At 50.4% G+C, this 18,910-nt stretch overlaps 1 protein-coding gene across 3 annotated transcripts; it reads left to right on the top strand.

Moving 5' to 3' along the window:
* The first annotated feature begins 50 nt into the window (after positions 1–50).
* Epn1 (epsin 1) lies at positions 51–18,623 on the top strand. 3 transcript variants are annotated; one of them, XM_055595638.1, is made up of 12 exons: positions 52–312; positions 1,729–1,832; positions 3,504–3,833; positions 9,538–9,787; positions 12,633–12,757; positions 13,116–13,190; positions 13,781–13,864; positions 15,308–15,614; positions 15,975–16,085; positions 16,218–16,304; positions 17,586–17,843; positions 18,016–18,623. In XM_055595638.1, the coding sequence occupies exons 3-12, from the start codon at positions 3,606–3,608 to the stop codon at positions 18,222–18,224; spliced, it is 1,734 nt and encodes a 577-aa protein (XP_055451613.1). In that variant the 5' UTR covers positions 52–312; positions 1,729–1,832; positions 3,504–3,605; the 3' UTR covers positions 18,225–18,623. The 3 variants fall into 3 exon arrangements, with proteins under 3 accessions (XP_055451616.1, XP_055451613.1, XP_055451614.1); XM_055595641.1 differs by lacking the exon at positions 13,116–13,190 and having other exon boundaries at positions 51–312; XM_055595639.1 differs by lacking the exon at positions 1,729–1,832.
* The last annotated feature ends 287 nt before the right edge of the window (positions 18,624–18,910 follow it).

Raw genomic sequence — 18,910 nt, 5'->3', positions numbered from 1 at the left:
GTTGCGGAAGTGTAGGCTGCCGGGCGAGGTGCAAAGGGCGGGGTGAGCGGGGTCATTTCCGCTTCCGGTTCGTCGCCACCTTCGGTTGCTTTCTGTCCGCTCGGCGGCTCCCCTCCCCCGCCCGGCTCTCCGCGCCCCTCCCGGGCGCCGGGGCGGCGGGGCCGTCGTTGTGCGGGCGTCCGTGCGTCTGTGCGTGCGCTGGTGCGCGCCTCTTCCTCCCGCAGCCCGGCGCGCGCCCCGCGACACCGAGGCCGAGCGGGGGCAGGGGGCTGAACGTCATGATCCCCGGGATCCCCGTGTAAGCGGGCCGAGGTGAGCTAGGGGCGCAATGCTGGCCTCCGTCGCGGCCAGTCCGGTGTTCCGGTCTGGGCCGTGGCGCGCGCAGGTCCAGCGAGCCTCGAAGTCTGTGTTCCAGCCGCTGATGGCTTGTGGCTGCTTTTGTACCGCTGTGCCTGGGTCGGGTTTGCCTGCCGGTGTGAGTCTTTTTTTGGGATTGTCAGTGTCTCCGTCTCGCGCGGTCCTGTTGCTTATGTTGCCCTGCCCCTGTGTTTCGGTGTTCGTACAAAAGGGTTTGGAGATCCGAGTGCCATTTGTGCCCTGGATCGTTCCCTGTTCTTGTCAAGATGCTGTTCTTGTCTTTTCTGGGTTTCTGTGTCTTCATTTCCCCAGACTCGTCTCTTGGTGCGCATCTCCCGGTCACTGCTGTCGTTCCCAGGTCCTAAGTTCCTTTCCAGGAACCTCTTGCTTTGGCTTAGGATGTGCCTCCTCCCAGGTTTCTGAGTCTCTGGTTGTGGAATCTAGAGCTTTTACTGCTTCCCTCATCTCCTAGTATTCTAAGTGGAAGCATTCATAGTTTCCGCACCACAGGGTCTCTGCGCATTAATAGAGGTGGTGCTGGTAAATTGCTTTACAGTGTCTGGCCTGGAGCTAAAGTGTGCGATTACTAGAAGCTCTGGTTATTATTAGAGATTTTGTTTCAGTTAGTGCTTGATACCAGTCATTTGAGTTCCCCTTGGGAGAATTTCACTTTATTGTTTGCACTGTTTAATAAGTAATTTTAAATTCAATGAGAAAAACTGCCTCATTCTTAGCAGCATCTGTGAGATACAGTATGCTTTGCTTATTTATTTATCTATCTATTTATTTACATGCTTGAAGTAGGAAGTTGATGTTAATAACGCATCTTTAGATGTCGCCCTTTTGGAAATAGTTTTCTTTGATAATAATAGCAGGCAGGTACCAAGCACCTACTGTCTGTGGGGCACAGAACTGAGGTTTTTATGTACCCATCTTATTTGATCAACAAGCCTGCCAAGTAGCATCCCTCCCTTTGTTACACAGTTTGGTGAACCGAGTCACAAGGTTTGTTTTGCTGGTTGCTATGTGGCAAGAATTTAAGTGTAAATTTCGTGTTCTTTTAAATTATATCCCCCCCCCCTTTTTTTTTTTTGTCTTAGTCCACAACCGTGTGTGTTGTGTTTTTGTTTCAGGGTCCCTATCTTTCTGTCCTCTTGTCTTGCTGTGTCCTGATAATTCTATATTGCTATCTTTGTGTCTTGAGTTTCTGTTTCCTTGCCACTCTCTCTTTCATATTTGTCACATCTGTTTGTCTTTTTATTTCATTTATTTATTTTTGTTTAGTTGTGCCCGTTTACAGATGCTCTGTTCTGTGGCCTGAGTTCAAGGTAGAGAGCTGCCTCTCCCATTCACCTCCCATTCTTCCTTCAGGTTGGATCATGGTAGGGCTCAGTAAATCTCCCTCCATGGCCTGTTGGAGAGGCATAGACTGGTGATCGGAGTCTACTCTGGACCCAGGCTGCTCCAGTTGTGAGGTGTGTGTCTCCGAGCAAGCTGTTCATATTCCCGTGTTCCCTCCTGTGTAAGGTGGCTGTGAGTCATGGATTTGCGAGGATTAGTTGAGTTGCTAGTATAAAGCACTTAGAAGGATATAAGGGCTATGGAAGTGCTTGTTAATACTGCCCTCATTTGCTTGATTCCTGCCCTTGATCAGCTGCTCACAGCAAAGTAAGTTTATTTTAAAGCATGAGTTTAATGGCACACACCTTCAACTCAGACCTTGGGAGAGGGAAGGGAGGGGCAGGTGGATCTCTGTGAGTTCCAGGCCAGCCTGGTCTACATGTTGAGGTCCAGGCCAGACCAGGGCAATGTAGAGAGATGCTGTGCTAACCTCCCAACCCCTCCAAAACTCAGTCATAGAGATAGAGTGGGTTTCATAGTGGGGTCTGCTTGGGCATTCATGATGTGACCTTGGCCAAGTTACTTAACTTCCAGGAGGCCCCTGCCTGCATTCAGAGTTAAGTGATACAATATGTGCCGCATGGCACAGTTGGTATCCATTAGTGGGGAACTCCTCCATTTCTTATCTCTCTTCCCTTGAGCTTCCCTTCCTGTCTTTGGGACACCTAGTCCCTAGGCATCCCCCAGCCTCTCACTGCTCTAGGACATCTCCTCTGTCTACCTACCATTTATTTTTTAATTAATTAATTAATTAATTTTTATAAATTACAGCTTATTCACTTTGTATCTCATCTGTAGCCCCCTTCTTAATTCCCCCCCATCCCATCCTCCCTCCCTCATCTCCCTCCATGCTCCTCCCCAAGTCCACTGCTAGGGGAGGGCCTCCTTCCCTTCCCTCTGACCCTAGCTTGTCAGCTCTCATCAGGACTGGCTGCATTGTCTTCCTCTGTGGCCTGGTAAGGCTGCTCCCCCATTAGGGGGAGTACTTACCATTTCTTTAATCCCAACACTGGCCCCTTTTGACATGACTCCTGACCCAGAGGTCTTTGCTTCCCTCTTTCTCCTTTTTCTTCCTGCACTGTTTATTGAATGGTTTTTCCCAGCCAGCTTCTTTGTAGGGAAAAGCCATATCCAGACAAATATCATTTCCACCCCTATGGGTCTTAGGTCAACCGTAGTTTCAGAATTAGACAAATAGCTTTAAAAACCACCAGAACCCATTCATAAGAACCCCTCTGCAAACAGTGACAAGGACATTTGAGTTCAGGTCCTCAAAGTTTGAGCAGAGCCCTGGGGTTCTATGGCAAGTCTCTGGTAAGGAAGGAGGAAGAATTTCTTAGCATCACAGGGGTGCCTCTGAGAGATGGCCAGCTTTTCGGAAACCTGTTTGGTAGAACCCTTATTGCACAGAACTTCATTTTGTATCAGAGAAAACTACCTGTCCTGTTAAGAAGTGGCTGTATTAGGGGAGAGACTTAGGGTGTCTGACCTACCATAGCATGTTGTGCCTCAGCTGATCTGGGGGCCCAGTCAGGAAGAAGCTAGGCTTGTTTGAGGAACTGAAAGAAGTACAGGCTAACTTTAAGATAAAGGTTAACAGGGGAGGGAGTCTTGTCAGCTACTTAGCATCTTGCCTTCCCCTCAGTGGTGGTGGGAAACCTCCAGAGGGGGAGGCTCAGGGGCAACTTGGGTGCTGGATAGCCCCATGTCTCCTTTGTGTTTCCAAAGATTGTCTCTTCCTGCAGATGTGGTGATTTACCACCATTCATTGTGGTCTCCCTCTGTGAGTCGTGTCATCTCTCCATGCCCCAGGAGGCTGGTGCCCCTTGACACCACCACTGGGCACAATGTCGACCTCATCGCTGCGGCGGCAGATGAAGAATATCGTCCACAACTACTCAGAGGCTGAGATCAAGGTCCGGGAGGCCACAAGCAATGATCCCTGGGGCCCATCCAGCTCCCTCATGTCAGAGATTGCTGACCTCACCTACAATGTTGTGGCCTTCTCTGAGATCATGAGCATGATCTGGAAGCGGCTCAATGACCACGGCAAGAACTGGAGGCATGTCTACAAGGTCAGCACCTGGGTGTGACCCCTTGGAGCAGCAGAGCAGGAGCACAGCTGGGGTGTGCCTTGCCTGCCTCCCTCCTCCACTCCCCTTTCCCCAGAAGGGGAACAGTTAAAGACCATTGTTTTATGTTAAATCTCTTGGTAACAGATAGTCCTCCTCAGCATCCCTGGCTCATTGGCTTCTAGTTTCCCACTTTCCAGAGTGTGCTGATTCAGGTCAAGTGTTTTCTATAACATGGTGCAGTACTTGGGAATGAGCAGGCAGCATCTATCTCCCTGTGTCTTTCGAGCGTCTTAGATTTCCTGCAATGCTGAGTAGGATGCCGATGCTGCAGCCTACTGTTAGACTTTGCCATTAAGGGGTAATTGACGATAAGAAGGCATATCTCTACAGGTAGCTTTTCCACCTTAACCTTATTTGTTTTCTTTTCATCTTTTCTTGTAGCTTAGGCTGGCCTAGAGTGTATTCTGATCCTCTGCCTTCTGAGTTTTGGGATTCTTTCAGTACACAGACATACGTATCTATTCATTGATTTAGGGTTTTTTGAGATAAGGTTTTATGGAGCCCAGGCTGGCTTTGAACTCTGTAGCTGATGTAAGCTCCAGATCCTTCAGTTTTGTGGTTTTTTTTTTTTACCCCTCCCTTCCCCCTTCCTCTTTCTCTTCTTCTTTCATTCATTCATCCTTTCTTTTTTGGTACCAGTTCCCAGCTTCTGAAGGCCATCTTTGTTCACGCTTTGAGGAGTGTGTTTCTGCTCCACAGATGGCCCTGGGCTGTGGGCATGTTGGTACAGCATATGTGACTCTCGGGCGCTGTCTCTGTAAGGTTATGTGGATGTCAGGCTTGGTGATATTTATTGACCTGCTGTGAAAGGCAGAGTCTTGGGGACAGTGCTTCTCAAGTGGAGCACAGGGGAGCTTGGGGGATGCTGGTGGAGACTGTCACCTGGTTTTTGTGGCTTGTGATACTGGGCTTTACATCTAAGTCTTTCACATACGCTAGGCAAACAGATGCTTCATCATTTATTTATATTCTTAACATTGCATTCTTTACAGGTTGTTTTGAGATAAAGTTTTGCTGAATTGTCGTGGTTCACCTCTGACTTGCTCTGTAGTGCAAGTAGGCCTTGAATTTGTGGGCTTCCTCCATTGCCCAAGCAGCTAGAATTACAGGCCTACACTGGGCTACCAGGCCGCGGTAGCGTTTTGCTTTTTTAAACAAAACTGATGCTGTTAATATCCTGAGGTGCTTCCTTTTTTTCTGGTTCTGGAGTTGCTGGGTCAAAGGGCACATCAGTATGTAAGTTTGGTAAATGTGATCTAGTGCCTTCATGAGGAGTCAAGTACCCAGATTTCAGGCTTTCTGTAGAAGGAAATGCATCCAGGGCAGCACTGAACAAAAGGGTATCAGGGTTGACCACTACTTTTGGGGAGGGAAGGTGCTGCTGCCTCCACCCCTTGGTCATTTTGTTCTCAGGGAAAAGGAGCTAAGGGCATGGGCTGGGGTCAACTGGCTAAGTTACAGTGTGGATTGTGTTGCTGGACTGCCTTTGCTGGGGTGGGTTACTACAAGCAGGAGTCACTGTTGGTCTGACTCGGCCCTGGTGGTGAGCATCAGTACCTAATGTCTCTCTGCTTTGGGGCCCTGTTCTATATCTCAGGGCACTTTGAGATACCTGCTCTCATGGCCCCAGTTTAAAATCTACACTGTCTTAGACTACCTGAGAGACATCCTGCCAAGGCAAGATGGTTTCCTCTGCTTCAGGATGAGGAGACATAGTGCCATCTGCACAATGAAGCAGAGAATTGGGGATTGTTTCATACCCATCACAACACAACAAGATTTTTCATGGCTTTTGTTTAATCATTGATGCAGTTCCTTACTGGACTTAAAATGAAAAGCTACGAGGCATTCTTCACACTGCTGGGAAGTGGAGGAGAGGCCCAGTGTCACAAGCAGGCCCTTGTTGGGGATGGGAAGGAATAGGGCTGGAGGGCTTTAGTGAGGATGGATGTGTACAGGGAGGCCAGTCTGGAAGGGCCCTGGATTCTCTCCAGTGGCTCAGATTGTGCTGCTGGGAGCCTAGAAGAGTGAGGTGGCCTTAGATAGGGCTAGTGAGTTCTAGAGAGTGGAAATGGGGTATGGCAGGAGAGTAGAGGAGATGTGGGTGGGCTTAGAAGTCATGTGAGCCAGAGCTGCTTCCTGATGTGGTGGAAGTCCAGGAGGAGTCTTGATTCCCTTGGTCACTTCTGCTTCTGGCTTTACTGTGGGTCCAGCATTTAGGCAGCTCTGAGGCAAGTAGAAGTTGGCCTGTTGTTGGAGGGGCTGGTGGAGGACTCTAGCCTCCAGCAGTTAGAAAAGACTTCCCAGAAGAGGCTGCCAGACTCCCCACAAATTCCAGCTGATTCCTTCCTTCCTTCCTTCCTTCCTTCCTTCCTTCCTTCCTTCCTTCCTTCCTTTTTTTTAAATTTTAATTGTAGCCCTGGCTGTTCTGGAACTCACTGTGTGGATAAGGTTGCCCTCAAACTTGTGCACCACCATGTCAGGCTTCAGTTTTTTTTTTTTTTTTTTTTTTTAACAGATTCTTTAAAGATACATTTACCAAAATACGATTTGTGTACAGAGAAATCTCTTCTTTCTAGGCACAGTTCTCTTGAATTGTGACAGAATGTACTTTTTATAGCTATTCTACAGTCAAGAGAGCAGTTTTGCTCCCCCTCCTCAATTCTGATCTTGTGGTCTCCTTGGCAGGGCTTCTGGGGTGCTGGGCCTGGCTTTGAATGCTTGCAAGTACCTAACGCATGTGGCTATGTCTGTGTCCCACTTGCTTTGAAATCTCTGTTCCTCATGCTGAGCTTGGGCTCCTGCTTGTACAGCCCTCCCTGGTGACACTTTGGGTCTAGTTAACCCTATATAGAATATGTGCTTTTGGGGTCTAGCAGTCTGGGAGTGGAGACCTGTAGTCCATCCCTTTGACCTATGTTCTCAGAGGAATATAAGGGTCAGTTATCCCTGTCTTTATCTTATACTATATAGAAGTCAGCTGAGTGCAGGCTCTGGGTCAATCTTGTGCCCTACCTGCTTTTAAAGTAAAGTTTTATTGGGACATAGCCAGGCCCCTGCAGCCACCACTTTGCAGTGGACAGAGACTATGTGGTGTGAAAACAAATTTTCTCTCTCTCTCTTTTATGTACATTTGTGTTTTGACTGCATGTATGTTTGTGTGAGGGTGTTGGATCCCCTGGAACAGGACTTGTAGAGAGTTGGGAGCTGCCATGTGGGTGCTGGAAATTGAACCCATGTCATCTGTAAACTGGTGCTGTCAACTGCTAAGCCGTCTCTCCAGCCCCAGAAACTAAGATACTTACTACTAGGACTTTATAGAGAAAGATGTTGATCCTGTTTTAGATATTCATTGTAATGTAGGAGGACTTCTTTGGTGGGACTGATTTAAAACTTAACGAGTTCAGTGGGTTATCTATTTGGGTCATCCAGTTGCTGGCATTAAAACAAAATCTAACTTTTTATTGAGGTGTAGCAGATTAACTAAAGCATGAGTGTATAACCTGATGAGTTTGTGGGAATGCTCACATCTCTGGAGCTTCCTCCCCTTAGAGGAGACCTGTCTAGTTTTCCTAGGAGGCTTCCTCATGACAACCTGTCTCCAGGGGCTCTGTGAAGTCTCTTCTAGGACTTCTTAGGTCTGGGACCAGTAGTGTGTACTCTTTGGGGTCTCTTTCTTTGCTTACTTACCAGGTCTGGGGAGATGATCTGTGTTGCTGTGTGTAGCAATTGTCACTGATACACTATTACTCTGTTGGGTAGTCCCAGAGCATTTGTAGCGGTTTTTGTATGCATGGCACTGTGCCTAGGTATTTGAGCAGTTTCCTGTTTCATAGTTGTTAGCTGCAATTCCAAAGTCCAGAGAGCTACAAAGATGAAAGTTTCTCATAACCATCCAGCACAAAGTGCGGTGTTTATCAAGGTGAAGTCATTTATGTACAATGCTCCTGTCCCTGTCCCTGCATGGCTATTGGCAGAACTCCATTCTGACAGAATTCTCAGGTACAGTGTCTTCCTGGTTTTCAGTCTGGAAGATCCTGGATTCCAAAGCACAAGGGCCCCAGGCCTGCTTCTCTGCCTTTTCCTTTGGGGTGTAACCATGCATAGAAATCTTCCTCCTTTGAGAGTAAACACCACCAGGGCCAGTTGGGGACTAATCATATGTAAATACTTGTCAGAAAGCCTTTCCAAAGCTGGGTGGTGGCATATACCTGTAATCCCAGTTCTCAGGAGCTTGAGGCCAAAGTGCTGTGAGTTTTGAGGCCAGTGTGGTTTACATAGCTAATCACTGTGTCTGTCTGTCTGTTTGTCCCCCATTACAGAACCCCAGTGGGATGCAGCAATGTTTTATGGCCAATTTTTACTATTTAGATAGATTTTAGCTCCTTTTGCTGCCTCCTCTGTTATATTTTCCCATTTCATTCTATACTTGGAAACATTGAGTTTCGGGGGCTCCATGAAGTCTCTGTAGTCATCTGCAAAAACCCAAGGTGTGCTTTTCTCCTTGGACAGTGACTAAGCCTTTTTCAGAGTCTTAAAGGGACCATGACCATGACATTGTTCTGGAAACAGGCCTTGAGTTAGATCTTTACTTGGGTTGGCTATTTATTTCATTTGCTTAAGATTTACTTACTTTTACTCTATGTGTATGAGTGTTTATCTGTATCTGTGTGTGTGGACTGCTTGCTTCGGTGTCTGGTGCCTGCAGAGGTCAGAAGAGGGTGTGAGAGCCCTGGAACTGGAGTATATATGGTTGTGAGTCACCTTGTGGGTGCTGGGAATGGATTTGGGGGCCTCTGCAAGAGCAACAAGTACTCTTAACCGCTGAGCCATTTCACTGGCCCCTGGCTTATAATTACTATTGTTTTCTTTAGTACTTAATTTCATCTTGCTGAAAATGGAATTTGTGTGCACATTACTAAATAGGAAAGATACTAAAAGCTGCCATTGAGCATTAGTGCTTCTCCTCCGGTCTGTCATTCCTGGTGTTGTGGTACATGGCTTGGCATGGATGCTTATCCTTTCTGAGAGAGCCAGGAACCAGGAGGCTCCCAGAACAGCTCATTTCTTTAGGAGCAGCCCATCTCTTCATCCTTAAGACTTCCTGTACTTTAGTTTGGCTCTGTTGCTTCAGATTTGCCTTTGGATATGGGGCATGTTTTGTGGTCCTTCGTGATGCCCAGGTTGGCCGCATTGGTGGTTGCCATTCTGTCTTCTGTGTTACTGTGACTGAGCTGGCTTTTGAACAGTTGTTTGGAGTGAGAGCCCATTGGCGTTTGGTATATTCAGTGCTGGTAGTCACACCTGTGTCTGGCGGGTGAACTTTTTCTTTGACCCCATTGAAAATTTCCCACTCGCATTCATCCTCTGGAAACCCATGATCTCCTCTATGTCTGTCTGAATTAGTCTCTTCTGGACATTTCATATCCATGGGACCACACATTGTGTGGCCTTTGTGTGCCTCCTGGCAACCTGTGTCCCCACTTCTCTCCTTTTTAGGTCCGTCCACACTCTACTGTGTGGATAGACAGTGGATTGTGAGACTGCAGGTGGGCAGCTGCCCCAGGGCCAAATGCTTCCACAGTCTCTAGTCCCTTGTCCAGTGCACTTCAGTGTCAGTGACTGGTGTACCTGCACCTTGCAGGCCATGACGTTGATGGAATACCTCATCAAGACTGGCTCTGAGCGTGTGTCACAACAGTGCAAAGAGAACATGTATGCTGTGCAGACGCTGAAGGACTTCCAGTATGTGGACCGTGATGGCAAGGACCAGGGTGTGAATGTGCGGGAGAAGGCCAAGCAGCTGGTGGCTCTGCTGCGCGATGACGATCGGCTTCGGGAGGAGCGCGCCCATGCGCTCAAGACCAAGGAGAAACTGGCACAGACTGCCACGGGTGAGGCTTCTCTCCCACTCCTGGAAGTCCCTGGCAGCTAGGCTCTGTCCCTTGTATCTCTCTGTGGGCCCTTTCCAGTGATCCACCCTTCTTTTCCCTTGCCTTGTGTGATGGCTTCAGACTCTAGAGATTTCATTCAGCTTACCTGGGATTTTACTGAATTCCTCCTTTGGGCCCAGGTGTGTCCAGATCCTGAGGGTGGCCAGCACAGTCCATGATCCCTGTTTTGGTCCTTGGAGCAGTCAGGCAGGTGCACCCACATCTTATCAGACTGTTTGGGGCTCCTCAGGTACAGGGTTAGGTTAGCCCCTAACATGTGGGGACATACGTGCTCAGTCCTGATGGAACTGCCAGTCTGACCTTCTATAGTCTGTTCTTCTAGCTAAAGGGCAGTGCAAAGGTCCCAAATGGCACAGAAAGGAGGTTAACACCATGGGTGGCCAGGGTCATGGCAAGGCCCATGACTCTACTTTTTGAGATCGTAGAATGGTGTTTATGGGTGGTAGATTCAAGTTTAGTAGGTAGTGATGAACATTTAAAAAGAAATGGAAGTGTCATGTGTCCCATGACATAGGCTGTTGTCTTTCTGTTCAGTGGCAGGTGTGGGGTCCTGGATAATGTAGGGGTTTTGTTTTATCATGCTGAGGCACCATGGCGGGAAAAGTGGGAAGAGTGTTGGGGAGACTGTAGGAAGAAAGTTGTGCACACTGAGTTTGTAAGTGGTTGTGGATGAGGAGGCAGTGCTACCCTGTGGGTGAGCTGAGTTGGAAATGGAACCACAAGTCTGTGACCTTGGTTCTATGTTTTGGGCCAGTGTTATCTCCCACTCAGCTGTGGGGACACTGGGATGTGTTCAGGTGGAGCTTAAAGCTGGGAGCACAGAAAAGGGAAGGAACCTGGGGAGGTCCAGGAGTGATTAGGAGGGGTAGAGGGAAGCTCTAATGTAGGATTGGGCTGGGCCAAGGAGGGATGCCTTCGGCAAGGAGCATGCCTGGTTGGCTTCACAGAAGGTGTGTGTTCTGCATGTATATGTGTGTATGGGGGTGTAACATGTGAAGCACATGGCTGTGCACTTACAGCCATGTGTGTGGAGGCCCGGCATTGATTGCTCTACACCTTAGTCTTTTTGATGCATGGTCTCAGTCAAACCCGGAACTCACCAGTGTGCTAGTCTCATGAGCCAGCTTGCTCAGGCCTCTGTCTCTGTCTTCCTAGGCTGGAATTACTAGTGAGCCATCAAGAGACTGCCTAGCATTTAGGTGGGTTCTAAGGATCTGAACTCTGGTTTTCGTGCTTGGGCAGCAAGTGCGCTAACCATTACATCATCTTCCTAGTTTCTGTGAGGAGCATTTCTTAGCTGTAGGACATGGCCAAGCTCTGGAGGGGCCAGATACTTGAGTACCTTGAGCTTTGCTGACCAAGGAGCCTGAGGCACATGGTTCACTTGGTCCATGACAAGGACTAGCTGGGTCACATGCTCTCCATGCTCCCATCATGGACTCTGAAATTGGAATTCATATTTTTGTTTGTTTGTTTTTTGTTTCTTGAGACAGGGTTTCTCAGTGTAGCCCTGACTGTCCTTGAGCTTATAGATCAGGCTGCCCTGAAACTCAGAGATCCACCTGCTTCTGCCTCTTAGATCCTGGGATTAAAGTTGTGCGCCGCACCTCCACTACCACCTGGTTTAAGTTGGAATTTCTTAATGATTTTTGTATGTCTTGACATGTTCTTTCATTTTCTTTGTTAACCAGTTAAGGAGCCAGCTTTGGCCACAGGCCATGGTCTGCTGACCCAAGCAGTCTCAGAACACACTGCTTAGAGAGGGAGGAAGGTTGCTGCAGGAGTTGGAGAGGGCTATGAAGGTCTGGAAGACACTGGGAGCCTGGAACCGGGTGGGGTTGGGGGGGGGGGGCTTGGTGTGGGAAGTTCATGTGCTGTTGGGTGATACCTATTTCCTTATGAGGTGTGAAGTGGCGCCTTGAGCGTAAGTACATTCAACCTCATCAGGGTCAATAGGAGCCTCAAGGTGTCTACACAGTGAAGGTTTGTCAGTGGGGTTTGGCTTGCCAGCACCCACCTCATCAGAATGCCACACAAGATCTATCCTAGTGTGAAAGTGATTTGGGGACAGAAGCAGACAGCTTGCTGTGGTGTGTGGATCTGCTCTGGATCACTGTTGGGGCTGTAGTTAGAGAGCCTGTCCTCTGTCAGGGAATCAGGAACCATCATGGAGCCTGCAGACAGTGCTCGAGCATGGTGCCAGGGCTGAAGGAGGTGATGAGAAGATGCTGACTGTGGGATCTAGGGTCTCCGTCTTCTTGGGAATATACCATCGATCTCTCCCTTCTGGTGGCCCTGGACCCAGACTTTTGACCATAATGTGGCCTGTCCCTCCCATCTCCTTGTCCTCCTCCTGACACCAAGGGTTCTTGTTCCCTTTGTTGGGTTCCACAGCCTGTGTGGATGTTGCCTTCCCACTTAAGTTCCAGCCGTTCCTGCCAGGGCTGCAGTTCTGCCTGGAAATGGAGGCCCTTTTCTGCTCTCTTGGGAGCTCTTGTAGTCTGGGAAACCAGGGAAGATCCCTCTGGAGGCCTGGATCCTGCTGTCCTTCAGCACGTTGGTCATCCCTCCCCTTACCAGCTGCTTGCTGTTCTGACAGTGGGATTGCCCTTTGCCCCTCCTTGCCCTCTGGCTCCATAACTTTCCCTCCCAGCCTGGCCCTCAAGAGGCCTTTTATTGGGGAAGGGGCCTGTGCTAGGATTTTGGCTGCATCCCCACTTCTTGCTGTGGGTTTGCATCTTTTGGTCTCTGGTTCATCTGTGTCTTAATGTCTTCCTGTCTCCAGCCTCCTCAGCAGCTGTGGGCTCTGGACCACCTCCTGAGGCAGAGCAGGCCTGGCCACAGAGCAGTGGGGAGGAGGAGTTGCAGCTCCAGCTGGCCCTGGCCATGAGCAAAGAGGAAGCTGACCAGGTATGGGGCACTGCAGAGGGAGAGGGGATCACTTCTGTTCTGCCATCCTGTCCTCATGCCTCACCTTCCCAACTCTCCACCTGTACTTCCTCTCCCTGCCCCTGCTCTGCCTCTGTTCTAGAGCTTCCTGGTCTTGTCTCTAGCTCCTTCCTCCTGGGAAGCTGTCCTGCGCTTTGGCAGTGAGGTGCACAGCTTCTTTCTTTCTCTGCACATCTTCACCGATTTGGGAAAACCAGTGTCCCTTTTTTGTCCCATCTTGCTCAGCCTTGGCCCTCTGTCCCGTTGTTGGCCTGCCTCTCTGCCTGTTACTCTGGCTCTGGCTTCCCCTGCCCTGTCCCTCATACTTTCTCTCCACCAGCCCCCGTCCTGCGGCCCTGAAGATGACGTTCAGCTCCAGCTGGCCCTTAGTTTGAGCCGAGAGGAGCACGATAAGGTCAGAGTGGCCTCCCTGACCCTCCCAGGGCTTTCCTTCCACCTTGCTCAGGTCCATGGGTCCTTTCTCTCTACCCCTTCCTAAAGTGCCTCCTGTGAGTACAGGTATATTCACTTCTAGCCCTTAGTTCAGCATGTTTAGCCATAAAAACCTTGGTCCAGACAGAAGCCAGGATGGACACCCAGGACAGTGGGTGGATCTGCCACAGATGTCTGGGAGGGGGGGTTATAAGCATCATTAAGTTGTGCACCTCAGCAAGAGGCCAGGATGAGAGGGCCACCTGCTCTTCCTGGGTCCTACTGCTTCCTAAGCTGTTTTCACAACCAGGTTTGGCCATCCTTTCCTAGCACTGCACACAATCCTGTTCCCTCTCTAGACCACACCAACTCCTCTGCCTCTTTCCCCACCTTTGACCCAGGTGTTCCATTCCCATCCCCATTCCAATCATTGTCCACATCCCATTTTAATTTTTCCATTTTAGTTTTCTGAGTGGGAAAGAGGGTGTTTGGGATGGAGACTTGCGGGCTGGGCCAGCTGCCCTCTCATGGCTCATGTTCTGAACCCTACCTGTCTGGCTGCTTCTGCCATAGGAAGAGCGGATCCGTCGTGGGGATGACCTGAGGCTACAGATGGCAATAGAGGAGAGCAAGAGGGAGACTGGGGGCAAGGAGGAGGTGAGTGTCTATGGATTCTGTCCTCTGGGTCATAGCTACTTCTCTGCCACCTGTGGTGAGTGATGATTGTCCTATAAAGTGAGTGCTAAGTCAGAGAACTGTACTACCCTACTGCTTCCCCTGTGGCTGAAAGAAAGAAACCCTAGAACCATAGCAGCCTGACCAGCTGCAGCCGGACTTGAGGCGCATCTGTCCACACTCTTTTGCCAGATGCCTCCCAAAGATCCTGTCTCTACTAGATACTAAGGGTTGGTGGTCCTTTTCAGAGCCTCCCCCGGCCAAGACAGAGAATAGTTGGTCTGCCACTCCTGTGCTCACAGCTGACTTTTGCTAGATCCTGCTAGCTTCCTGATCATGCCCAATTGTTTTCTCGTAGTTCTGTGTGTAGACAAGTTTCGGCCGGATAGCCTTTCCAATCTTTCTGTCAGGACTGGCTACACTTGGGGATAGCAGTAGCAGCTGTAGCAGCATTGGCATTGTAGCTGCTCTCTAGTCAGTGTTCTGTCTTCATAACTGTACCCACTGAGCCTATGAGTCTAACCTGCTTCCAGATTGGGGTCATAAAGAGTGGACCTGTTTCCATGTTAGCTGATCAGATGTTTTTCTTTGTTGTTGTTTGTTTGCTTGTTTTTGAATCAGGGTCTCCTGTAGCCCAGGTTGGCTTTTCAATTCTGTCTGATCTACCTCCTCTACCCCTTGATGTGCTGCCATGCATAATTTTTTGCAGGGCTGGGGATTGAACTGAGGGCTTTGTGCATCCTAGGCAAATACTCTCCCAGCTCCAGCCCCAGCCCCAGCCCCAGCCCCAGTGTGACTTTCTTGCCAATGTGGCTTTCTCAATGGGCAGCAGTGTCTGCTCAGGCTGACTTAGGTCTGGGAAGTCCTGTAGGAGACTCACCTTGTTTCTGCCTTTGTCCTTTACACTCTTGAGGCTGTTTGGAAGTGTGTATGTTTGCGTGCCATTGTCAGGTAAGAGCTTTGATTGGCTGCTTTCATGTGCTTGCCCTCAGAACACCAGGGCATTGCTTAAGTGTCTGCATATGGACACCCATAGGCAGGCAGCACTGCACAGTTGTCACTGGAGGACAGTGATGTGGCATCAGGAAAAATGTGATCACTTTGACTTGGTATGAACTTAAGGAAGGCTTGCTGTGGTGAGGGTTGGGCTCGATCAGCTTAAAGATCCAGCCGAGGCTGTGCGGTTTTTCTGGTCACAGGGAGGAAGGCTTCACCTCTCTTGTCACTCAGAGGACCTGGGGTGGTTGTGCAGGGAGAAGACTAGGGCCAGAGTGGGAGTAGGTAAATTGGGATCTTCTGGAAGAAGCCGTAGGTGGGGGAGTGGCCAGATGGGGGAATTGGGAGTGTAGATGGTAGGCAGATTTGGGATTAAGGGCAGGGGGTGCAACCACCTGACTAGCTCTGTTTCTCTCCTCTTCCCCACAGTCAGCTCTCATGGATCTTGCTGACGTCTTCACAACTCCAGCTCCTCCACAGGCCTCAGACCCCTGGGGGACCCCAGCATCTGTGGCTACTGCCATCCCTGTGGCTGCTGCTGCTGCCTCAGACCCTTGGGGTGGGCCCGCTGCCCCCCAAGCTGCTGATCCTTGGGGTGGTGCAGCTCCTACGCCAGCCTCTGGGGATCCCTGGAGGCCTGCAGCCCCGACAGGGCCCTCTGTTGATCCTTGGGGTGGGACCTCAGCTCCTGCAGCTGGAGAGGGTCCTACGCCTGACCCATGGGGAAGCTCTGATGGTGAGCACCCCCGTCTGCTCTTATGCAGCCCCCTGGGCCAGCCATCACTTCAGAACGGGACGCCCTGGGCATAGTGTGTGTGTAGTGTGTTGTGAGCGGGCTTGGGCATCTGGTTGTATGAAGTTAAGGAAGGAGGGCTGTCAAGGGCAACAGGTGGGGAGCTTGAGGGTGCTTTTGAGAACAGATGTGGGTGGGCCCAGCCTGACCCTTGACTGGTTAACACTAATGTGTGTGGAAGTAGAAAGGCCTGAAGGTGAGGCTAGTCGCTTGGGTGGTTTTGGACCACCACACGTTGAGAGGCAGCAGCTAGCTGTCCATGCATGAGAGGCTCCTCATCCATATGTTTCCTTCCTCATCTAGGTGGGGCTCCCGTCAGTGGACCCCCGTCTTCTGACCCCTGGACACCTGCTCTGGCTTTCTCAGATCCCTGGGGAGGTTCACCTGCCAAGCCGAGCAGCAACGGCACTGCAGGTACTGGGCTGCCCTGGGCTGGGTTGGGGTGCCGTCCTGGTGTGAGTGTTGAGTTTTTCTGGATCCTGAGGTTGGAGGAGGTTGAGGTAGAGTCCCTGGGCAGGTGCTAGCTGAACATCTTGGCCCCCACAGCTGTCGGGGGCTTTGACACAGAGCCTGATGAGTTCTCAGACTTCGACCAACTCCGCACTACTTTGCCAACCTCTGGGAGCAGCGCGGGTGAGTTACCCTTCCTCCTGACACCCAAGGAGCCTCCTTACCCGGTTCCTCCTTATCTCTGCCTTGCTCCAGGTGGTGCCTGTTGTACTTGAGGGTGTACAATGTACATGATAGAGTGACTCAGATCCAGCCACCCCTCTTCACCAAGAGATGTGTAACTATGGAAATCTCATTCACATGCTCCTGTTTGAGCCGTTTCTGTTTCTGGATCATTTATTGAGTGGAGACAGAAACTTGACAAATGGAGTCAACATGTTAAACTGTCCCATCCCTCCACCTCCCATCACGGGCTGTCTTCTGCTTATCTGTGTCTGTGAGGCCCTGAAGTAGACTAGCACCTCCCTACCTTAACTGGCCACTGTGGGCTGAGCCAGTTCTGTGCATCTTGGTGCAAATACCCCAAGAGTGGGCCTGTGCCTCTGTGTCAGTGTCTTACCCACAGCCACTCGTGGGACTGGTAATCTCTGGGCACTTTTTCTTTTGAGATGGCACATTGCTAGTTTTACCAGGCTGTCCTTCAACTCATGATCCTTCTGCCTCAGCCCCGAGTGTCTGGAATTATAGATGTATTCCCTACACTCTGCCTTATCTTTTCATGTTATACTGGTATTAAATCCCAATCGTTCATGCTAGGCAAGTAAGTGTTTTTCCATTCAGCTACATTCCCTAGCTCTCTGTTCAGGCATGTGTTTGCTTCTTTGTTTGTTTGTTGTTTGTTTGTTTGTTTGTCTTGGGACAGGATCTTGCTATATTCTCTAGCCCAAGCTGGCTTTGAAAGAATGTGTGATCCTCCTAAGTGATTACAGGATTGTACCCCTGGGCTTGGCTTTATCTCCATGGTTTAAGACAGCTTCTGTTGAAGTACTGGTTGTGCTGTAGAAACGTATTTCTACTGGTTAATTCCTAGAGGGGCATCGTCTGCCCTCCAGCCCTTAGGAGGGCTGTCCTTGGGTGTCTGCACTATGAAACTCCATATGTAGCTGGAACATTTCCGTGGGGGAGACGCTCCTTTCAGTCAATGCCATAAGCAGCCCTGCCTCAGAGACTGTACTGGAACTCTGGAACTGTCACTGTGGGTTATCCTGACACCTTGATTCTGTCATTCCCTCTGTACCTGTTGACCACAATAAGATCTTCATGGTTTCGAGTCCAGGCTTCCCTCAGCCTGCCACTGTGCAGCTCTGTCCCTTCCTGAGACTTCACCCACCCCTTTCCCACCCCACTCCCCCAACTCAGAGTGGACCTGCCAGTCTCTCTGAGCACTGTCCTGGCTTCTTCCAGGGGAATTGGAACTGCTCGCAGGAGAGGTACCCGCTCGTAGCCCTGGGACATTCGACATGAGTGGGGTTGGGGGGTCTCTGGCTGAGTCTGTGGGGAGCACCCCGCCTGCTGCAACTCCAACCCCCACACCCCCCACACGGAAGACTCCGGAGTCATTCCTAGGCCCCAATGCAGCCCTTGTGGACCTGGACTCGCTGCTGAGCCGGCCAGGCCCCACACAGCCAGGAGCTAAGGCTTCCAACCCATTCCTGCCAAGCGGTGAGTGTAGAATATGGTACTCCTGTGTCCTGGATTCTCCCTTCAGTCCTTCCAGAGCACAAATCTAATGAAGCAGGCATGTTTCTTTTCACCTGGGTGTGTTACCCCAGAAACTGGGCAGACCAGCACCTGCTGGCTGCTTCATGTATCTGTCACTTTTTTCTCTTTGTAGGAGCTCCAGCCACTGGCCCCTCCGTCACCAATCCTTTCCAGCCAGCACCCCCTGCAACGCTCACCCTGAACCAGCTCCGGCTCAGTCCTGTGCCCCCAGTTCCTGGAGCACCACCCACCTACATCTCTCCTCTTGGTGGAGGCCCGGGCCTTCCGCCCATGATGCCCCCAGGCCCCCCAGCCCCCAACACTAACCCCTTCCTCCTATAATCCAGGGTAGGAGGGAGGCCTGGTTTAGCTGGCTTTCCCAATTTCTGTTCCCTGGGAGATCAGTGTTGTGAGTGCATGTGAAAACGGGGGAACCCTCCCCCCAGTGCCCTTCCCTCTCCTGGGGCCCACTCACACTACACCTCTTCCCAAGTCCCCAACCTACCTCCCCCTGAAAAAAAACTGGACATGGGGGATGGGGAGGGGAGCTGGCCAGAGGAGGACCCTTTTCTGTGGCATTAGATCGGGGAGGGACAGCTGGGGTCCCCCCACTCATTCCATCTCCCTCCAAACTTCTGACAAGCCCCAATCAGTGTTTGAGCCTCCTCTTTCCCTTGGCACCCCTTGGTGAATCCTTGGTGATGATTTTGGCAACTTTGGGAATAAATGGCAATTCTCATGGGTGTGACTCCCCCAGATTCCCAACTATGTAGAATCCTGAGAAGCCCCTCTTCCAGGGAAGACTGAGTTTGGACCAAGTTACCTCTTGACATCAACTGGGAACTAGTTTTCCTGAAGTATTGAATTCCCTTATTCAGTTCCTTGAGCTGTGCAGAGCTGGGTGAGGGTGGGAAGGCCCTGGACTTTGACAAAGCTGTGGCCCTTGTAGGAGTACTCAACCTCTGATGAGTGTCCCAGATACTTGGGGCTCTGGAGGCTCCACTTCGGAGCTGACAGGATGTTTGAGT

Source organism: Psammomys obesus, unplaced genomic scaffold (genome assembly GCF_907164565.1).
Source record: "Psammomys obesus unplaced genomic scaffold, mPsaObe1.curated_primary_1811, whole genome shotgun sequence".
In the NCBI taxonomy this organism is placed as follows: Eukaryota; Metazoa; Chordata; class Mammalia; order Rodentia; family Muridae; genus Psammomys; species Psammomys obesus.
Note: the sequence above shows the minus strand (reverse complement) of the source record. Positions and strands in the feature narration are given on the sequence as shown.

What these genes read in the sequence shown, in the direction of transcription:
- Epn1 (XM_055595639.1), top strand. Translation starts at nt 3,606, where the DNA reads ATGTCGACCTCATCGCTGCGGCGGCAGATGAAGAATATCGTCCACAAC. An exon ending in GCCGAGAGGAGCACGATAAG is followed by an intron (nt 13,191 to 13,780) that starts GTCAGAGTGGCC and finishes CTTCTGCCATAG; the next exon opens with GAAGAGCGGATCCGTCGTGG. An exon ending in AACCTCTGGGAGCAGCGCGG is followed by an intron (nt 16,305 to 17,585) that starts GTGAGTTACCCT and finishes GGCTTCTTCCAG; the next exon opens with GGGAATTGGAACTGCTCGCA.